The 19,575-nt window shown below is 38.6% G+C and overlaps 3 protein-coding genes and 1 long non-coding RNA gene across 8 annotated transcripts in view; 3 read left to right on the top strand and 1 right to left on the bottom strand.

Annotated features, from left to right (window-relative positions):
* Nucleotides 1-7,258, top strand: part of Ih (hyperpolarization activated cyclic nucleotide gated potassium channel Ih) — a 76,971-nt gene extending 69,713 nt beyond the window's left edge. For 2 of the 3 annotated variants that reach the window (XM_089860081.1, XM_089860083.1), the window contains 5 exons: nt 2,529-2,678; nt 2,779-2,997; nt 3,074-3,220; nt 3,344-3,587; nt 3,677-7,258. In XM_089860081.1, coding sequence (XP_089716207.1) covers nt 2,529-2,678; nt 2,779-2,997; nt 3,074-3,220; nt 3,344-3,587; nt 3,677-4,179 — 1,263 coding nt within the window. In that variant the 3' untranslated portion in view covers nt 4,180-7,258. The remainder of the gene's footprint in view (nt 1-2,528; nt 2,679-2,778; nt 2,998-3,073; nt 3,221-3,343; nt 3,588-3,676) is intronic. The other variant, XM_089860082.1, reaches the window with a different exon arrangement.
* Nucleotides 7,259-8,270: 1,012 nt separating this feature from the next.
* On the top strand, nt 8,271-11,363 carry qvr (glycosylphosphatidylinositol-anchored protein quiver). Of its 2 annotated transcripts, XM_089860088.1 has the most exons (5): nt 8,271-8,460; nt 8,815-8,865; nt 8,928-8,997; nt 9,075-9,151; nt 10,959-11,363. In XM_089860088.1, exons 1-5 carry the CDS (start codon nt 8,421-8,423, stop codon nt 11,180-11,182), a joined length of 462 nt encoding a protein of 153 aa, XP_089716214.1. In that variant the 5' UTR covers nt 8,271-8,420; the 3' UTR covers nt 11,183-11,363. The 2 variants fall into 2 exon arrangements, with proteins under 2 accessions (XP_089716214.1, XP_089716215.1); XM_089860089.1 differs by lacking the exons at nt 8,271-8,460; nt 8,815-8,865; nt 8,928-8,997; nt 9,075-9,151 and adding an exon at nt 9,543-10,018.
* A 549-nt stretch (nt 11,364-11,912) lies between these two features.
* On the top strand, nt 11,913-18,394 carry LOC149609886 (uncharacterized). Of its 2 annotated transcripts, none has more exons than XR_016376940.1 (3): nt 11,913-12,651; nt 16,393-17,074; nt 17,139-18,394. It is a non-coding gene; the product is annotated as an uncharacterized LOC149609886 (long non-coding RNA). The 2 variants fall into 2 exon arrangements; XR_016376939.1 differs by having other exon boundaries at nt 17,136-18,394.
* Nucleotides 15,182-18,341, bottom strand: LOC149609887 (uncharacterized). Its single transcript, XM_089860085.1, has 7 exons — nt 18,201-18,341; nt 17,593-17,950; nt 17,208-17,405; nt 16,842-17,042; nt 16,445-16,637; nt 16,264-16,372; nt 15,182-16,183 (listed from the first exon to the last, which is right to left on the bottom strand). Exons 1-7 carry the CDS (start codon nt 18,254-18,256, stop codon nt 15,388-15,390), a joined length of 1,911 nt encoding a protein of 636 aa, XP_089716211.1. The 5' UTR covers nt 18,257-18,341; the 3' UTR covers nt 15,182-15,387.
* Nucleotides 18,395-19,575: the final 1,181 nt, after the last annotated feature.

Here is a 19,575-nt window from a genome sequence, read left to right as displayed (position 1 = left end):
TTTCGAGTCAGACTTGGACCTTAACTTGGAAAATTGAACGAAGAGTTGTCACGTTGTTTTGTCGCTAGCACGATTTTCTTGGCATGCCTCGATTAGTTTTGTTTGTGCCTTGTGGCTTGTGGTTCCTTCACGCTTGTCCATTTAAGCCGAAAATTTCCTTTTCCAAAGAATGCATGATCATTGATTGAAATTTAATACGACAAATAAAAAAAAATCAATCGATTTTAAATTCGTACAAAACACATTTATGAAGGAAAAATAATCCGAAATTAATTCCCCCCCCCCGTCTCTCACTCTCTCCCCCTCACTTATGATCTATCTCTCATTCTCTCTCTCTCTCTTTTCCCCCCACCGAAATCTTAAACCCCCCACTGGTTTTTTTTTTTTTGTTTTCCGTAATTGGAAAAATTAAATACCCAGCAATGATTTTAATTAAATTTTCATTTTTGGCACATTACACCTAAATGCGATTAAAACGTTCATTTCTTAAAAGTTTAATAATGAACCCTCACTGACGTTTTGAAAATCCCCTCACTGACGTTTTTTTAACCTTTGACCCCCAATATAAAGTATCGTTTTTGTATGTACGAGGGATTCGACACCACCATCGAAATAAACAAACTGTCGATTCCCTCGCTTTTGGTTTTTAATATTTTTTTTTTTTCAAACTACAAATGTTTTTTGTTATTTTGTTATTTTTCAACAACCGACAATTTTTTTTCTCTCTCTCTCTAAACACGTATTTGACCTACATTTAAACGTAGAAACCGTTTTTTCCTACAAAATGAACAACTTGAATAAAATTGAAAGGCTCTAGGCCTAATCATGACTGAAAGGGATTTTTAGCATTTTTTATTTTGACATAAACGTTTTGCCGCTACTATAGAGTTTTGGTTTGGCTTTATTGGTTTTTGTTTTTGCGAAAATTGAATAAAATCCAAACGCGATTTGTTTCAAAATCATCGAATCACGTGACTTTATTCCAATGAACGAAAAATCACCGCTCGCGTATGGACTTTATCAATTTTATCGGAGTTCAAGCGCACTTGATAAAATAGGCAGCCCGTGTCTGTTGTGGTGGTAGAGGAAGGGTAAATAGTACCTCGATCAGAAGCGTATAATACTTCTCATCGTGAGAAGTGTACCACCACAAAGCGTAATAATTGTAACACGATTCTTCCCAACGTCATTTTACATTTGGAGCTAAGTTACTCAACCGAATCACGAACATACGCCATTTTAAATAGTTCCCTCATCATTACAATATGTATTAGCGCTGCTTAACTATTTGCCAAGGCTCATGCGCTTGTGGATTTTTGTCCCCCCACGTCAAGACAATCAAGGTTTGTGCAGGGTTGATTGATTGCTGAGGATTTAGTACCAAACAGTTGTAATAAAATAGCATGGTGCGATGGCCAATTGAAGTTTGATGAGCGGGAGAGCGAACCAAAAGGGAGGGGGGGGATCAGCCTGGGAAGAATCGTGTTAGGTTAAAAAAGAAGTATTAAGGGGAGACAGAGTTGTATACTTCTTCTATTATCCCCTTCTGCCTGGATCAAGTGGGCCGGAACGGCAGTTTGCCCAGTATTATAGTATAGTTCCCCGAAGGTAAAAATGCTCAAAGGAGAGGGAGGGGGAAGGTGAGATCGATATTAAGAATGATGATAATCGATGATCGTATATCGATTGTAAACCCCCGAATGATTATTCGTAGAAAGAATCCGGCATGAATCGCGGTGACGTCACCGAGTTATTTTTACTATCTCAATCCCTATTGGCCACTTTATTCCCGGACTAATATTTAATATTCGCAACTCCCAACCGATGATGGAGTTGATAAGCCATCGGGTGCTCGATTAAATTAGTACAAAATCATTAACGAACGACAACGTGAAGGAACGCACTATAGTTACAAAAATATTCAACCATTTAACGCGGCCTAACTAAAATTTAATTTAATAATCATTTGAAAGAAGTATTATTATTTTAATTGGAAGAAATGTCAACGAAATTTGCAGATGCACAGTCTAGCGTCGTTGACCCGAGCCACGGGACCGTTTCATTTGCTGTTCGAACATTGCGGAGAGCCCTGCGCCCTCAAGGTCAGTCGGGCCCCTCAGGCCCGCCCAAAACCCTAATTAATTAACCCCCGAATTTCTACTAAAATGGACTAAACAAAATTATCGTCGAATCTCCCCTTCTCTCCAAAACTACCTTTGAGATTTTTTCATTTTAAATCCCCTTCTTTTTTTAACACATTTTTTTTTGCGCGGGTAACACTTTTAACGAATAATTCTTAATATTTAAGTCTTTAGTTTATCTAGATGGCGTCCGCTATCTATGTTTTTACGGGGAAGGGATAGTCCGGTACGGGTCAATAATCGCCTGAAGCGTGGGTGGTTGGGTTGGGTGGGTGGGTGGATGGGCGTTAGTTAGTCCGCCGAGCGTTTTTGGGGTCCACGACTAATAATGCGTTTTTCAAATTTTCTCCCGCCTTTTTCTGTTTTTTTCTGTTCGTCGCCTTCCAGTTTCTTAATATGGCCAGCGTTTTTATGAAGATATTTAATTTGATATGTATGATGCTTCTCATTGGACATTGGAGCGGGTGCTTGCAGTTTCTGGTCCCCATGTTGCAGGGGTTTCCATCTAACTCTTGGGTCGCCTCGAACGAACTCCAGGTCGGCTCTCCATCTTTCTCTTTCTCTTTTCTCCTTTTCTCCTTGTCGGCCTTCTCGGCCTAATTCCTCTCGGCCTAATGGGTCGTCGTCTTTAACGCAGGACGCCCATTGGTTAGAACAATATTCGTGGGCTTTGTTTAAAGCAATGTCGCACATGCTTTGCATCGGCTACGGGCGTTTTCCTCCGAACAGCTTGACGGACATGTGGCTCACCTTACTCAGTATGATGAGCGGGGCCACTTGCTACGCGCTATTTCTCGGACATACCACAAACTTAATACAGTCGCTCGATTCGTCCAGGAGGCAGTACCGCGAAAAGGTCAGGATGACGACCGAGAAATTTGAATAAGCGGTCAACCACCGAGGCTTAAAGGAATAATCTATTTTAATTTCAGTTAAAACAAGTGGAGGAGTACATGGCGTACCGAAAATTACCGCGAATTTTAAGGCGTAGGATAACTGACTACTTCGAGCATCGATATCAGGGGAAATTCTTCAACGAAGATAGCATTCTAGACGAGCTCTCCGAAAGACTGCGAGAAGTATAAGGACGCTTAATTAATCGACATCTTAATTAAGTCTAATCGCTCTCTCTCTCTCTCTCTCTCTCTCTCTCTCTCTCTCTCTCTCTCTCTCTCTTTCTCTCTCTCCTACCTTCCTTAAAGGACGTAATCAATTATAATTGTCGTTCGTTGGTGGCTTCGGTGCCTTTCTTCTCGAATGCCGATCACAATTTTGTCAACGACGTCGTCACGAAACTCAAGTACGAAGTCTTCCAACCGGGCGACGTCATCATCAAAGAAGGAACTTTAGGAACCAAAATGTACTTCATTCAAGAAGGAATCGTCGATATAGTCATGAGCACGGGCGAAGTCGCCACTTCCCTCTCCGACGGATCGTATTTCGGAGGTCAGTCTATCTCCCTCTCCCCTTTCCCTTTCCTTTATTCTTAAGTGTCCACCACCGTGGCGTAATGGGTTCCCAATGTCTCTGAGCAGAGATATGTTTGCTGACCAACGCCCGTCGAGTGGCGTCGGTCCGGGCGGAAACCTATTGCAACCTCTTCTCGCTCTCTGTCGAGCATTTTAACGCGGTGCTGGACATCTACCCCGTTATGCGTCGAACGATGGAGTCGATCGCCGCCGAACGTCTGAACAAAATCGGCAAGAACCCGAGTATCGTCAGTCAACGCGAAGACTTGCAGAGCGACTTGAACGCCGTGACGGCCCTCTTGCAGTCGGCCCAGAGTCCGGGCTCGAGCGACGACTCGGCCCCGGACAAGAACACGCTGTCCGTGGCGCACGGCGGCGTCCTGAAACATTTGCCTCGACCCAAATCCGAGAGTTGCTTCCCGCGCATGGAATTGGGACCCCCCAGCAACGAAAACACCATCCACCGATCCGAGACCTTTTACCAATCTTTATCCAGCACTCCGGCCGAAACCATCTTTCACGTCACGCGAGTGCCCTCCAACGAAATCAGACCCCCGCAAGAATTATAACCATTTTCCCTCCCCCCCCCCCAACCTCATCCCCCTTCCTCCTCCACCCCCTCCTCCTACATCACGTGACACCAACGACACTCCTCGGGGAGAGCCCACTTTTTTCAGATCGCGACACATTTTTGTATGGACATTTCAACAACGCGACCGGCTGAAATAAAAACGGACTTTGAGGAGAGAGGGGGGGACACACGCAACTACCGGCAATACAACGCAACGCGTGACGTCAGCGGACCAAATTAAAAGTCTGTAAGATCTAAACTAACAAAAATATATAGACCCAAAACTGTATAGAGAAAAGATGGTAAGAAATTCATTTTTTTCTATTCTTTATTTTACTTAATTTTATTTAATTTTAATATAGATTTAAATTAATTAATTAAGAAAGATTTTCATTTTACCAATAGTTGTTAAAAGCGTAAATTAAGTTGGTAATGAAATTCTTTTCAAGTTGTAGGGATTCTTTAATTAAAAAATAAATAAACTTAGCAATAATTAAATTAATTGGAATATATAATAGAGCTCTATATAATAGGAGGAAAAACGTCAATAATATTATAGTATAATAGTTAATAATTAATAACTGTTGAAAAAGAATTAAAAGCTATGCACTCGTTAAGGTTTATTTGAAATTAGGGGCGGCGATCTTCTTTTATTATTATTTTTATTAAGATTTCTACTAATAAGATGACCTTTGAACCCCCGAGAGACCTTTTTAGTCGTCAGCGAATTCAGCAATCACTCGAAAGCCTTTATTTTAATATTAAAAAAACACACTCGCGGAAACGAAAATTTAAAAATATATTTAAGCCTAAAAGGTTAAACTTAAAAATACTAATAAACGCCTTTTATAAGTTTTAAATATATTTTTTAATTTTAATTTTTAATTAAACTAAGAAATAATCCCAGTTGTTAACGTGGCCTTCAGAAAAAAAAAATATTATAAAATAAATAAATAAATATTTAATTTAGCTTCATTCGGGAAAATTGTTGATCACGTGATGCGGTCGTTAAAAAAATATTAGAACGAGAAAAATATATTTGGATGAAAATAAATCGCGCGAACAGAAAAAAAAAATTAATATCCGATTAAAATTAATTATAATTAAATCGGATTTAATTTTAAGAACTATTATATACAAAATATATTGACAAAGAAACCGAGAAATATTTCGGAACATTTTTATTAGGTCTAGAGTCATTAAATTAATTAATTGTTTGTAGGAAAGAAATTAAATTTATCATAAATGGAGATAAAAAATAATTAATATTTAGAAATTAAATTAAAAAATGCAAAGGTTTAGGAAGAAATTAAGTGAGCTTGGAAATAAATAAATAAATATATTATAAAAATACTTAAAAATTAAAACGCGATTAAAACAGGTTAAAAACAACCCAACAAACAAACAAAACAAACACGTAGGTTATAATAAAATAATTAAAATAAGAAGAAGTTTCGCGTTTAGTGAAATGAACAATATAGTCTTTAAAAATATATATTAATGAAAGAAATTAAAGACTAGAATTATAGATCAACACACAAATTTAGGGAAAATAGATAATTAAAAAAATAACGTAGCCGTGCTGTGTTAATGGTGCTGCTACATTCAATTAAAACATTTAGAATTAATTAATTAATTAAGAAGAAACAACCCCCGGAAGGAAATAATAAAACAAAGAAAAACCAATTATATGCACAAATTTAAAAAAAAAATTATAATTATTTTAGTTGATTTACGCGTAGTTATTTAATACACCGTGTTAATAACCACGCAGAGAGACATGACGTCATTATATCGGTTAAACGTTTTACGTACGTGTTTAATTATAATTTAAATGTTAAACGTTTTAAAAATAATAATAATAATAATAATTAATAATATATTTAAGCTTTTTCGGATTTCTATAGAAATAGATCTATTTTTGTTAATTATAGTTAAATATAATTGTTGAATGTTAATTTTTAAAAACGAATTTAACGAGATTGATATAAAAACAAAAAACGAAGCGAAACATTTTTATACGTAAATAATTCTATAGAATCGCACCATCGTTAACTCTTTTTAATTCGTTGATTGAACTTTATCATTAATTAGTGGAACATTTTTGAAAGCACCACTCTCCACCGTAGTCGAAACAAACAAATGATCGGAAGTTACTTACTTCCGGAGACGCCAGTTATTAACTTCTGATAAGGAAAGTTGGTTGGTCAATTTAAATGGCTTTTATTTAAAACTAATTTTAGGAAAAAATTAAGAAATTTTATACAATAAAAAAGAAGCGGCGAAATTTTAATATTTAGAAAGATTAAACGATATCTTCTCGGCGCACGCGTACTAACACTTCAAACGCGAACGTCAGACGTCTACCGGCATTCCCGTTTGTATGGAGAAGGCATCCTTTCATCTCCTAAATATTTCTTTTTTTACCGAACTGAACTCGTACGCGAACGTCAAAAACGAAGACATTTTTTGATATTTTTGAGGGGGAAAGTTTTGGCGTTCGCGTATACGTTCAATACGGGGGTAACGCCAACTCTTCCCCTAACGCCGGACGTCTACCCGTAGAAGATTGGTTGACGGTACGAGTTGGCTTAACCCTTTAATTAAAATTGGAAGGTCAAAATTTTTACAGTGCCATATTAGAGATCCATCGTTGTTGGTTAAATTTTAAATTTTTGGGTACAAAATTAGTTTTTAAAATTGAAAGAAAATTTTTAATTTTTAGATAAAAAAAATTAATTATAAAGAGAAATAAATTTATATAGTATTTAATTGGAAGAAAAAAAAGGGACATTTTTCTAAAAATCTATTCCTAAAATTAGTCGTTAAATATTACGATGTTGTCGGGGGAAGACAATTTTTGAAATTTCGCAAAATGAATGAAGTACCACGGGAAGAAAAACGAGAAACAAATAGGAAATATTTTATTTTTGCATTTACGGCACACAAATCTCTCCCGTTAAAACGTAATAATTGGATCAAAAACAACCCGAATAGCAAATTATGGAGGCGCGGATTAACCGAGAAACAAAAAGCCATCATTTCCAAAACAAATAAAAGCGATTTAATTTTTAAAATTTGTGTTTCTCGCTTATTTATTACTATTATTATTCCAGAAACGAGGTCCGAGTCATCGCTTTGCAAAAAGACGCACGGGTCGGGTAAGTGAAGTCACATTTTCTCTTTCTTAATTCTACAGTCAAGTGTGACTCAGAACTTCGTTTGACAGTAGCTGAAATATGGTAACGATAACAAATAGTCTAACAACTGGCTAGGGGGAAGAGATACTCTGACGTCACGCAGCCCCCCCCCCCTCTGGTTGGCATTTTTGCGCGTAGAATACTGTTTCCAATCGTTAGGGGGGATGAAACTCCAGTAAGAGATTGAACAGGGTGTGACGTTACGGGGGTCAGAACTGTTATCTCCATATTCAGCTAGAAGTAAGCGCTATAGCCCTTGAGCCGCTCGCTTTCTACCTAGTAAATTCCCTTTTGTCAGAACGGCCTTTCCCATAGAGAGCTTTCAGATGGGTTAGTAGTACGTCACACCCTCCCAAGTCTTACCGGCGCTGTTCTGGTAGCCATATTGGTTGGGTGGTCTCAGCTTCATTCCCGCAGTTTAAACCCACCACCAATATGGCAGCGTAAATTAGGTCATGAGACTCAGCTCCTCCTCCAACTGAAAGCTCTCTATAGAGATTGTAAATACTCGGGGTTACAACCATAGCCCACTCGATCACGCGCTGAAGTCGCTGAGCGCGTGATCGAGTCAGCGACGTTCGTAAACGTTCTCTGGGCAGGCGATGGCAGTGCCGCCAACCAGGTTTTAGAGAATAATTCCCGCGAAAAAGACGCTGGTGGGGAGGGTGGGGAGCCGCGTCCCGAGTCCCTGGTATCGTATCTCGAAGTGAGCGTGCGCGGGAAACACCTTGCAGCACCGGGCCATTGCAGCAAAGCCACCCGATCACCGAGTCGAAGGGTTTTCCCCTTTGTAATCAAATTATTAATTTCTGGAAATATCCCGTCTTTACGTTAACGAAAGAAAAGACGAGAAAGGGCCGCGGTGCTCGAAATGTAATCCAGTCATTAAAGGCAGAAACTCTATCGAAAGAAAAGGAGAAATAATCAGAAAGCGTCTACATTACGTCATATCGTGGTCGTCGTAAAATATAATCAAGGGAGCAGTAGTATCGATCTGGGTAACCGTTTTCAAACGTTACCGCCCTAATCCTCGGACTAAATGTTATATTTGGATATTAGGCTGTTTTATTTGTTTTCCGGTGAGTCAAAGTTTATTATTACACTTACATAATCACGCTAAACTATCCCGGCATTCCCCGGGGGGGGGAGCTAACGTAAAATGTAGGTAGGTTTTAGAGAGTACCGGTACCTAGCTCAAGGGTCAACCAAAAACCATCTTTGAGAAATTGAAAATAAATAACCGAATTGAAGAAGCATTATTTTTGACTTATATTTGGTTTTTAAAAGGCGACCTCATTTTCGCCAGAAGTTTGGTGTTATTTTTAGAGATCTATTTTAAGCTAACGTTTGTACGTTTACCGCGACGGCGTTTAGCCCGTTTTTCCCGCCAAAATAAAAATATATCTAATTTAAATGCTTCTAATTTCTAATAGCGTTTTGTCTATTCGGCATCTACGTCGTGTACGCCGAAGAAGAATGCTTGTGTAAGTTAATTAGTCTCCTTAAAATTATACGTTAATTAATTAACCCTTATTACGTTTTGAAGTTCAAACTGTGCAATGTTACGAATGCGAAAGCGGCCTCGATAGCCGATGCGCCGATCCTTTTAACACCAGGTACATGTTGTAATAGGCCTAATGCCGACCTAAAAGTAAAATCTATCACGTTTCATCTTCTCGTTTTGCGTTTGTAGCGTTTCGCATATTGACCAGCCACCCTTGAAACCTTGTCAAGGATGCTGCGTCAAAATCGTGGGAAAAGTCGGAACACGTACGTATTGAGAAAATACCGTCAGGGATTTTCTATTTACACTCAATCCGAAATCGTAATGTTAATCTCTTAACATTACGAGGTGGATAATTTTTCGCGAGTTAGACCTAAGGTTTAGCGACCAAAGGGGTATACGTTTTTAACAACCTAACTTTACAGCACAAGTAAAGGCTGAAAAGGTATAGTATCTCATTTCTCGTAATGTAAAGTTAAGTTGAACTTCGCAGTCCTTAAAAAACTGCATTTATACACAATGCTTGGTGACACTTTTTCAAACCCACGCACAAAGGGGGGGGGGCAGAAATTAGAAATTATTATACGTATTGCAGTTTGAAATTAAGTTTAATCGATATGGGAAATTTGGTTTTAATCGCGTTGTTTCAAACATTTGTTATGATTAGATATTTTACAACAAAAACGGGTATAAATGAGGCGTTTCTAAAAATCTCTGGTCAGAATTGTCGCGCGTCTATTGGGCTAAAGGTTAGTTAAATCATATACTTAATAAGTACTACGCGATTAACGTCAATAGCAACTAGGGTAGAGATGGCCTCCATTTTTCAAGGTGGCGGCGGATTTCAAAAATATTTCTTAATGATCATCTACTAGTTAAGAATAACGTCCCTGCGAAATTTCAACTTCCTAAGTAAAGCGGTTCGGTCTGGGCGTTAAATTATAAGTCACTCATGACGATACAATTATGGATGGAGCTAAAAAGGAAGTGTTACGTAATCTTTCCGCATTCTATCGCGTCTGTTTCCGGTACCAGTTTTCCGCATTCTCCAAAATGTCGGCTTCTATTGTGCCTGTCTGGGGAATGCTACATTCTTGGGGAAACCCCTCGTGAGGGTGGTTCCCAACCCGTTGGTATGTAGTTTCTGTACTGTTAAAGCGGCATCCTTGAAGTTTAGCCGAGAGCCTCGCAGCTGGGAAACCCCACCGCGCTTGCGCCCAGATTTCAAAGCTCAAAGGTGCCGAAGCGCGTGCGCGCCTTCCCTTCCGAATATCGGGGAATACCCGTGCGGAGTATATATTTGGAAATATTGTTAGTTGACCGTAAAACCCTATAAGAAGTTGATGATTTAGGCCTTCGCCTTAGAGACAAGTTTAACGGGAATTTTGAAAATAAATATTTTTTTTTAATAAAAATAATAAATTTTTATCGTAATGGTGGAATTCATAAACGTCGGACGAAACGAAATTTATTACTACTATTAGGCCTATTATTATTATATTGCCCTGCCTTTGCCCGTACTAAATAAGTGTTCTGTTCCACCCAGAAAAATTAAAATGCTAAAAGCTCATTTTGTATTTGTTCGCCTTAATTATTTTACACGGATAAGTTTTTACGAGAACATATTCTATACAATTTCGTACGTGAAAATCTAAGCTCAATTATCTCGAAACTCCGCCACATTTATACCCGTTTTTGTTGTAAAATTTTTAATCATAACACATGTTTGAACTACGCGATTAAAACCAAATTTCCCATATCAATTAAACTTAATTTCAAATTGCAATACATATAATAATTTCTAGTTTTTTGCCCCCCCCCCTTTTATGGGTTTGAAAAAGTGTCACCAAGCATTGTGTAAATGCAGTTTTTTAAGGACTGCGAAGCAAAACTCGTTTTTGTCTAATTATTAAATAAGTTAGGCTTAAATGACTCCGTCGCGAGCACGCGGCGTGGCAAAATAGCCCGCGTATTTTCTAGCAGCGCCTGTTGAAGTGTTCCCGGGAAAAGCAGCCCCCCCCCCGGGCCGGGTATACCTCGGAAAAATGACTCTCATTTTGATTTATTTTCTAGCCAATGAAACTGTCAGAAGAACGTGTACGACTAGTCTACAAATCAATTTGTTTTTAGTCGACCACGTGTGCATGTTAGAATCGAGAGGGGCTGGTCATATGTGTTTTTGCGAATCCGACGGTTGCAACTCCGCCCCCAAAACCTTTAACGATTTGGTTCTGGTCACGGCTGGACTTTTGTTTATCTACGCTTGCCTAAAATTGCCTTTATATTACGTGGACTGAAAGAGGAACCGTTAAGTTTCGAATGACCGAGCCAATTTGTCAAAAATGATATTTTCCAAACCGGGGGACTCTTTTATTTAAGCTTATACTTAATTTACAACGAAATTAAGGTCAAGCCTCGTCTTTGAGCGAGCCACGTGACCAATTTCTAAAGGTCACTTATAGTTTTATTTTATTTCATTTATTTATTTCAATGTCATTGAAGTTAAGGACTATTCTCTATTTAATCAAAAATGCGTAACGAATCTAATTGCGCGATTAATGCAATAAGAGATCCCGTTAATTCAAGGGTGAGCTTCCAGCGTCATTTGTAAATAATAAAATTTAATAATAATAAAAATTAATAACAATCTAAAAATAATATAACAAACACTTAAATATTTAAACGTATTTAAATCTAAGAATGTTAAAAAATAATTCTTATTTTAATTATTTTTCCAATTTTGTTTCTCTGTTAAATGTATCACGATTTTAGAGCTCTATTATCATGTAGAATTAGCGTAAATAAAACGTTAATTTTTACTCTGTTAACAAAAATATGACCGTCTTTCCTTGTTGGAGGGAAGAGGCGGCGGATTACTACTTTCGGCTCTATTTGATTCTACGAGAAAATAACACTAGTGCCGACTCCCTATTTTATAAATTTCCCGCCACTTTCCTGTTCGCGGGAAAGCGGACTTCCGGTAGACGTCAGAATAACATCCGCTTTCATCATTCTCTCCAATGGTGAAATACCGAAAGGCCAACAAATCGTAGGGCCAACCAACCATCGTGGACCATAAGGCCACGGGACCAGAAGGCCAACTTATTAGGCCCCTCCTATAAACTACCAGCAGTAGGAAAATTTCATTAGAGAAAAATGGGTACCCTCTTAAAAAGGGAATTTGGGCGGGGCATGGGTGGAGCAAAAGCGTATCCCCATTCCCGGTTGAGTATCTAAAGGCCAACTAAAACGAATTTAGCAAAAGGTCTGTTGGCTGGAAAATGGTATGTAGGCTGGAAAATGGTATGTAGGCTGGAAAATGGTATGTAGGCTGGAAAATGGTATGTAGGCTGGAAAATGGTATGTAGGCTGGAAAATGGTATGTAGGCTGGAAAATGGTATGTAGGCTGGAAAATGGTATGTCGGCTGGAAAATGGTATGTCGGCTGGAAAATGGTATGTAGGCTGGAAAATGGTATGTAGGCTGGAAAATGGTATGTCGGCTGGAAAATGGTATGTCGGCTGGAAAATGGTATGTAGGCTGGAAAATGGTATGTAGGCTGGAAAAGCAAGGAGGGAAGCATTAAATTAAATATATAACATTAATCTTCCAAGCAGAGACCTCTCGTTAAACTACCTGTAAACACGGGAGCCAAGGTTCGTGGTAAAATAATCACTTCTCGAATCACGTAGGCTACGAATTGGAGTCCTTTTTAACCTGTAATTTAAGGCATGGAAACATCTTACATATAATATTTAATCGAAAAGTAAATTATTGTATGTTTATTTAATTCATAGTAAATATATTAGATGAAATATTTTGAGGAATTAAGTTTTTGTTTAAACTAGGTAAAAGGAATAAATATAGATTAAGGCATGACAGATGGAGCCATACTTGTTATTTTTCTTTCAACGTTTGTTCTTGGCCGCTTTTTTCAAAATCACTGATAATGGAAAAACTAGAAGAAATGCTCGTTGCGCTAGCGTAATTTTTCCTCAGTTCTTTCTTGCTGCACTTAGGTAGAAACTAGAATCCCATCCTATAGAAAGCAATTTTGTATCAGAACGACAGTCAAATTAACCCCAACCTGGCTCCTTTTTGTTGGCTTACCCCATGAAATTTTCGAATTGGCCCATATATCGGAAATTACGATAGACGGAGCATTAATCCCAAACAGCCTCACACTTTCCCCAAACTAGAGTGCTTAGATGTAATAATAAATAAATAAATAAATAAGTGCTTACCAAAAGAGGTGGCTAATTCGTTCAATAACTATTTTAGTCAAATAGGATCTAAGCTAGCCGAACAGCGACGATAACGCAGTATACCAAAAATCCACGAAGTGTATTTTTTATCCCAGTGACCCCTTTCGATATCGTTAATGTAATTAATTCATTAAAAAAACTCCAAGGCTGTGGGATGCTGTCAGCAAGTTTATCATTAAACCACTGGCACATATTATAAACCTATCATTAGAGTCGGGAGTGTGGCGCACTCATGTGAACCAAGCTTCTGGGTGACAAAGTTTGAGGGAATACGACACTGTCAGACCTTCTACCCTACAGGAACTGACCTCCCCGTGTCCGCCGGAGGTGACTTGACCCCAACTTCCCTTCCGTCACCTCCCAAGTAAACCTCATATCTTCCCCTGATTAATCACATACGGAAGGCTATCGCCTCCTCATGCTCGACCACTCCCTTAGAGGTTACCGATCATCTCTTCCTATCACTCTACCTGGTGCATAAAGCCCTCCAGCTAACGCACTAATGGAAAGGGGAAAAAAAAAAAAAAAAAACCCTATCATTAGGCACAGGGGTGTTTCCAGATATCTTTAAAAGGGCCATAATCATACCAATACACAAATCAGGAAAAAAACTGATTTACAAAACTACAGACCCATATCATTACTCAGTAACATCTCAAAAATTTCGAAAAGATTATAAAAAACCAACTATCCCAGTTTTTAGAACAGTCGAATTATTTATCAGAAAATCAGTATGGCTTTATGAAAAATCTAAGTACAGCTGACGCTGTTGTTGAGGCTACTGAGCTAATATACGGTGCGGTAGGCAAAAACAAAAGATTAATTGGGATATTCTTGGACATAAAAAAGGCCTTTGACACCGTCTCGCACCCCATTTTGTTAGATAAATTAGAGAGAGCAGGAATCAGAGGTGTTGCTTTAGAATTGTTTGAGAGTTATTTGTTAGATAGAAAAGCAGTAGTTAAAATTGGAGATGTACAGAGTAGCCCGTTACCTATACGATTTGGTGTACCACAGGGAACTGTACTTGGTCCCATCTTATTCCTTATATACATAAATGATTTATGTAACCTTGCAATCGATGGAAAAATAATATCCTTCGCAGATGATACCACCCTGCTAGTTGAAGGTCCCGATTGGGACGAGGCATTCCTCAAAGCCCAAGAAGACATTAATAAAGTAACATCTCAGTTAGACCTAGACATCCTAACACTGAACATTGAGAAAAAGAAATTCATGTGTTTTTCCTCCACGCCTATACTCATTGATAATTTAATAATTCACTCAGATAACGTTTGCAAGGTATCACAGCCATGTAATAGGAAATGTTTTAAGCTAGAGAAAACGGATAAGATTAAGTACTTAGGAATTACACTTGACTCTAACTTAAAATGGAATTATCAAATAAATAATGTTAAGAACAAGTTAAGGATGAGTTTTAGGAAGTTCTGTGCTGTTCGGAATTTTTTAGATATAACTTGGATAAGAACCATATACTATGCCCTGATTCAATCGGTTATTTCTTAAGGATTATTGGGATGGGGAGGTGCCTACGATAACTTAATCGATCCCTTGTAAGTAATACAGAGGAAAATCATACGTACCCTATATGCTTAAAAAAGGATAACTTAAACCCAAGACAACTATTGTATAATGAATTTAAAATCTTCTCTGTAAAACAATTATATGCAAAAAATATTTTACTGTATACCTTTAAAAACAAAAGAAGACTAATCCCTCAACTTAATTATAATACGCGGTTTATCTCAGAAGGTAATCTTTTTAGTGAACGAACATATAAAACTATAGGTCAAAGATACGCCTTGCACTTAGGCCCTAAATTATTTAACCTATTAAATACAGACACTAAACATATTGAGGATTATAATGTTTTCAAAAACCTAATTAAAATATGGCTAATTACTAAAGGATTATCACAACTAAACCTTATGTTAAAATCTTAAAATGTTTTCCGAATCTCTCCCATAGAAATAGGAATTGAAAATATGTATAATCAGTAACATAACAATGTATGCTCCACAAAGTCTTTAATTATTTATTTTGTAATAAGCCCTGCCACGAACAAGCATCTCAGCTTATGTGGCGTAGGACAGTGAATTATTGAAAAAGAAAACAAAAATGTACACACAACGAGCGCTAATAAACTAATAATAATAATAATAATAACTTCGGCCACAAATAAATGGACCGTTGTTTGTTTTTTCTAATTAAGTTAGCTATTGATTTGGTCCTTGTCTTAAGACACGTGCGATAATTCTCCTTCCATTGACGACCACTCGTAGCCACACCAATCTTCTGGCTTGATCATCTTCCGGGACCTGAGCATTGGGCGGACGGGGAACGGCATGTAGAGGGGGGACAACATGCGGAGGGGGCGCAACATGTAGGGCCTGATCGGCATGCAGAGGGGGGACGACATGCGGAGGTGGCGCAACATGCAGGACCTGATTGGCATTCGGGGCCTGAAGGGCGTGCGGAGGGAGCTCAACATGCAGGACCTGATCGGCATTCGGGGCCTGAAGGACATGCGGAGGGGGCGCAACATGCAGGACCTGATTGGCATTCGGAGGTGGCGCAACATGCAGGACCTGATCGGCATTCGGGGCCTGAAGGACATGCGGAGGGGGCACAACATGCAGGACCTGATCGGCATTCGGGGCCTGAAGGGCATGCGGAGGGGGCGCAACATGCAGGACCTGATCGGCATTCGGGGCCTGAAGGGCATGCGGAGGGGGCGCAACATGCAGGACCTGATCGGCATTCGGGGCCTGAAGGGCATGCGGAGGGGGCGCAACATGCAGGACCTGATCGGCATTCGGGGCCTGAAGGGCATGCGGAGGGGGCGCAACATGCAGGACCTGAAGGGCATGAGGAGGGTGAACGTCATGCGGGGCAGGATTTTCATTTCGGGCTTCATTAACGCGGGGATTAACAAAATGCTTTGCCCTGCTTAAAAATTGTTCCACAGTTATCCGTTGTCCGTCCAGTTCTCTCGTTGCTTGTAGAATATTTCTAAAAATGTGCATTTTTAGAACCTAGTGCTTTCTGAGTTTTCACCTAAATGTTTAAGATATCAAATAATTATTGCTTACCTGTTATTAGTTGCATATATCTTGCTAGGATATTGTCTTATTCTACGCCCAAAGTCCACAGCATTAACATAGTCGCTTTTATGGCTATTTTCCACTAGTATTAAGTTTTCTGAAAATAATCCTTTTTAGAAACTGAAACAAGGGATCTATGCGTGTTTCCGTTTCCGTAAAATATACAAACCTAAATAAGCCCAAATATTTGGTTGATTAGTGGAAAATATTTTGTTAAGCTGGGAATGAAACGCTTCCACATCGTTGTTTGTCCTTCTTTCCAGCCCATGGACAGACAATCTCCCGATTCCTACAATATTAATCCAATAATCCTGGACGTAACGTATTAAGGTATGAAGAGCTTGGATCTCTGGATGATTTAACTGCAATGAATTCGAATATAAATGGTTTTAAAAATCAATAGATTCAGATTTCACTGTTAAATTGAAGCAACGCTTCCTGCCAACGAAACACTCGCGGCACGCGCTATGTGTACCCCCGGCTGATTACTACCAAATTAGTCACCACCTGTAGTTTAAACAGTCGAAGGCGAATGGAAAATAACTGCCAATGCAAGAAATACAAACCAAATGTTGCTGGTTGATTTTTGCTGCAACGTGGTTCAAACCAACTTGAATTTGATGTTCCGGCAACAGCGGAAGTGCCATGATCATTTTTATTACCCCTCTTGCTTGATCAGCTCTTTGTTGTTGATAAGGGTCTCGTAAAACAGGGTTATAATTGTAGAGAGCCACTAGAGGAGCTGTTTTCACCCTTCGGAAGATGGCCTGTTAATGAGATAGCGTATTTATTACAAAATGTAAAGCAACATAGGTTTTATGAAAAGAGTTCCGAGACAGTATACAAAACGTTTCTTTCAGAAGCAGTTCACAAGAATCTTTATAAAACGGAACACTAAAATTCCAATTAGAAAACTAAACCAAGGCGCTCACCTGTGAGAAATGAAACCAGCATCCGCCAAGACGAGCACCTGGGAAATGTCGTCCAAGACAATTTTGAAGTCCCATTTCAAAATCAGTCATAATATGACGCGGGTTGAGCAATGGATATTCTCGCTGTATGTATCCAAAAAGCTCATCATATGCGGCTTCTGCTTTGCTGGTCATCAATGCATAAATCCAACCAAAAACCTAACAGAAATGAAATGCGATACATTTTTGTTCATTTCAAAGTTGAAATCATTCATCTCAAGAAAGAATTGTATCAGATGGTCGATGAAATTAACAATAGCTTAGAAAGGGTGGAAGCATTCGCTGGTGCGAAGATGCTTCTCCTAAAGCGTTGTATTAACTGCAAGTATTCTAAATAGAAACTTACGTGGCTCCGGGCATTACCATCCGGGTTGAGCGAGGCAAAGTGAATCGTCACGAGTTGAGCAAACATTTGAGGGACCTTAAACGTCCCATCTACGAAAATTGCGTCCATTGCATTCTCCACCAAAGGTCGTTGAGACATGAAAAATGAAACAAAAACAATAGAGTTAAATATAGGTAAGAAAACTTTAAAAAATTGATTGCCCGTCAAATCGTTTCTAAATGGAACCCCTCGTTCTCCTTCCAAGAATTCAGCCAAGTCCCTGGGAGTCTCAGGTAAAGGTCCTGTTGGAAATCTTGCTGCTCTGGCTCTGTTCATCATGCCCTTATGCATAGGGTATGCTTCGCCCTCAATACCATGGCTGTAAAATGGAATAATTCATTAAACTTTTACTACTCTATTAACTGAAAACCGGCGCAACATAAAAGAGGACTGAAGATTATGAAAAATTATCTGTTTTAAGTTACGTATTTGTCAAAATCCTCAGCCTGCTTTTGATTGTGCCAGAATAAACCCATTCCAGACCCATAAGTGAAGCTAATTATTTATGATTATACTTGTATATGCCTTAAATTTACGTATCTCGAATACCCCACGAACTGTGACTTTACCTCAAAATAATTACACTTAACGTAGTCTTTCTAATGGAATTGATCGCCTTATTCATCAACCCATAGTGGTGACTTGGAGAACTACTGTTAAAGACGAGCTAAAAATTGCTCCGACCCGTTAACCCTAGTTAGCCTACTCATAGGCCACTCGATCACGCTTGCTCCACGCGCTATAGAAGCCCGTTCAAAGAAAATTTTTTCAATGTAAACTCGCGTATCACATAGGATCGAAGAATGTAGAGGTAAAATTTCAAAGGCGACATTTTTAAAGAGAACCTGTTTTTTGGCCCTAATTTCGCTTCTACTGGATCAAATATCTTGAAATTTTAATGAGACGTGTATTAAACAGTTTGGAAAGCTGGAAATCGAATTATGCCAAGTATATGAATAAATTTAAAAAAATCTTGATCCCAAGTTGTAGAGTTTTTAACACTGAATTCAAAGCAATTAATCGCCTTAAGATAGAGTCAGGAGTTGGACCAAAATCAGATTTTTCAAGTTCTTCTAAATGGTGGGAAAAAAATGGGACACCAGAAAATATCAGTGATCGATCAAACAGTGTGAATTTAAGTACAATTTAAACCAGTTTTTTCGAAATCAGTAAAGAGCGCAGTATCTTAAAATAAAAAAGGGGGCCCCCTAATACCAAGAACGCGTGAATCAACAAAATTTCCCCGCGTGTCCACGCTGCTTACAATAGGAATTCTTAGATCTAGGCTCTCCTCCCTGATCTAGGTAGATAAGGACAGGGCAAAGGCCTTTTATCAAAGAGGACCTAGCTTCTTTTTACATCTTTGTAGGAATACGAAAAGGGGTTTTTCCGTGACGTTATTTTTCTTGGGCTCTATCATAAGCAAATAAAACTGAGTATGGTTAAATATATAAAAAATCATGTTTCGTTACAAATGGGTCACGTGACAATATCCAACAAAAAATTTCCGTCAAAACTTAGGATGATTAAGATTGTTGCTCTGATTAAATCACTTGATACCAAAAATACACTGGGAGGCCAGAGATCGTAGCCTTTTCTCTCGCTTCCCAGTTAGGTTGTATTTAAAAATGCGGATAGCCGTAATTAGTGGAACAACTAATCAACTGCTAAGCCTACGGTCTTGCGACCACTTTCATTCGATTCCTTACAGGTTTTTACGTCAGAATCACATAATATCATTTGAATTAATTGCTATTTTAATGCCAAAAATATGTTTGAAAGACGGAAAATTAAAAATATCGTCTGTCTTTTTGGGCGTTTAGTTACAAAATTAATTAACAGTAAGTCGTGGAGACCTGAAATTAACACCATTGGAATCAGGAGATTCGGAACATTCAGAGTTCATGTGCTTTCTTAAATCATTAAGCTAATTATAATCAGAAA

The sequence above is a fragment of the Phalangium opilio genome, unplaced genomic scaffold (genome assembly GCF_054372755.1).
Source record: "Phalangium opilio isolate 3A_F unplaced genomic scaffold, DU_Popi_V2 ptg000344l_1, whole genome shotgun sequence".
NCBI classification, from domain to species: Eukaryota; Metazoa; Arthropoda; class Arachnida; order Opiliones; family Phalangiidae; genus Phalangium; species Phalangium opilio.
This window is presented reverse-complemented; position numbering and strand designations above follow the sequence as displayed.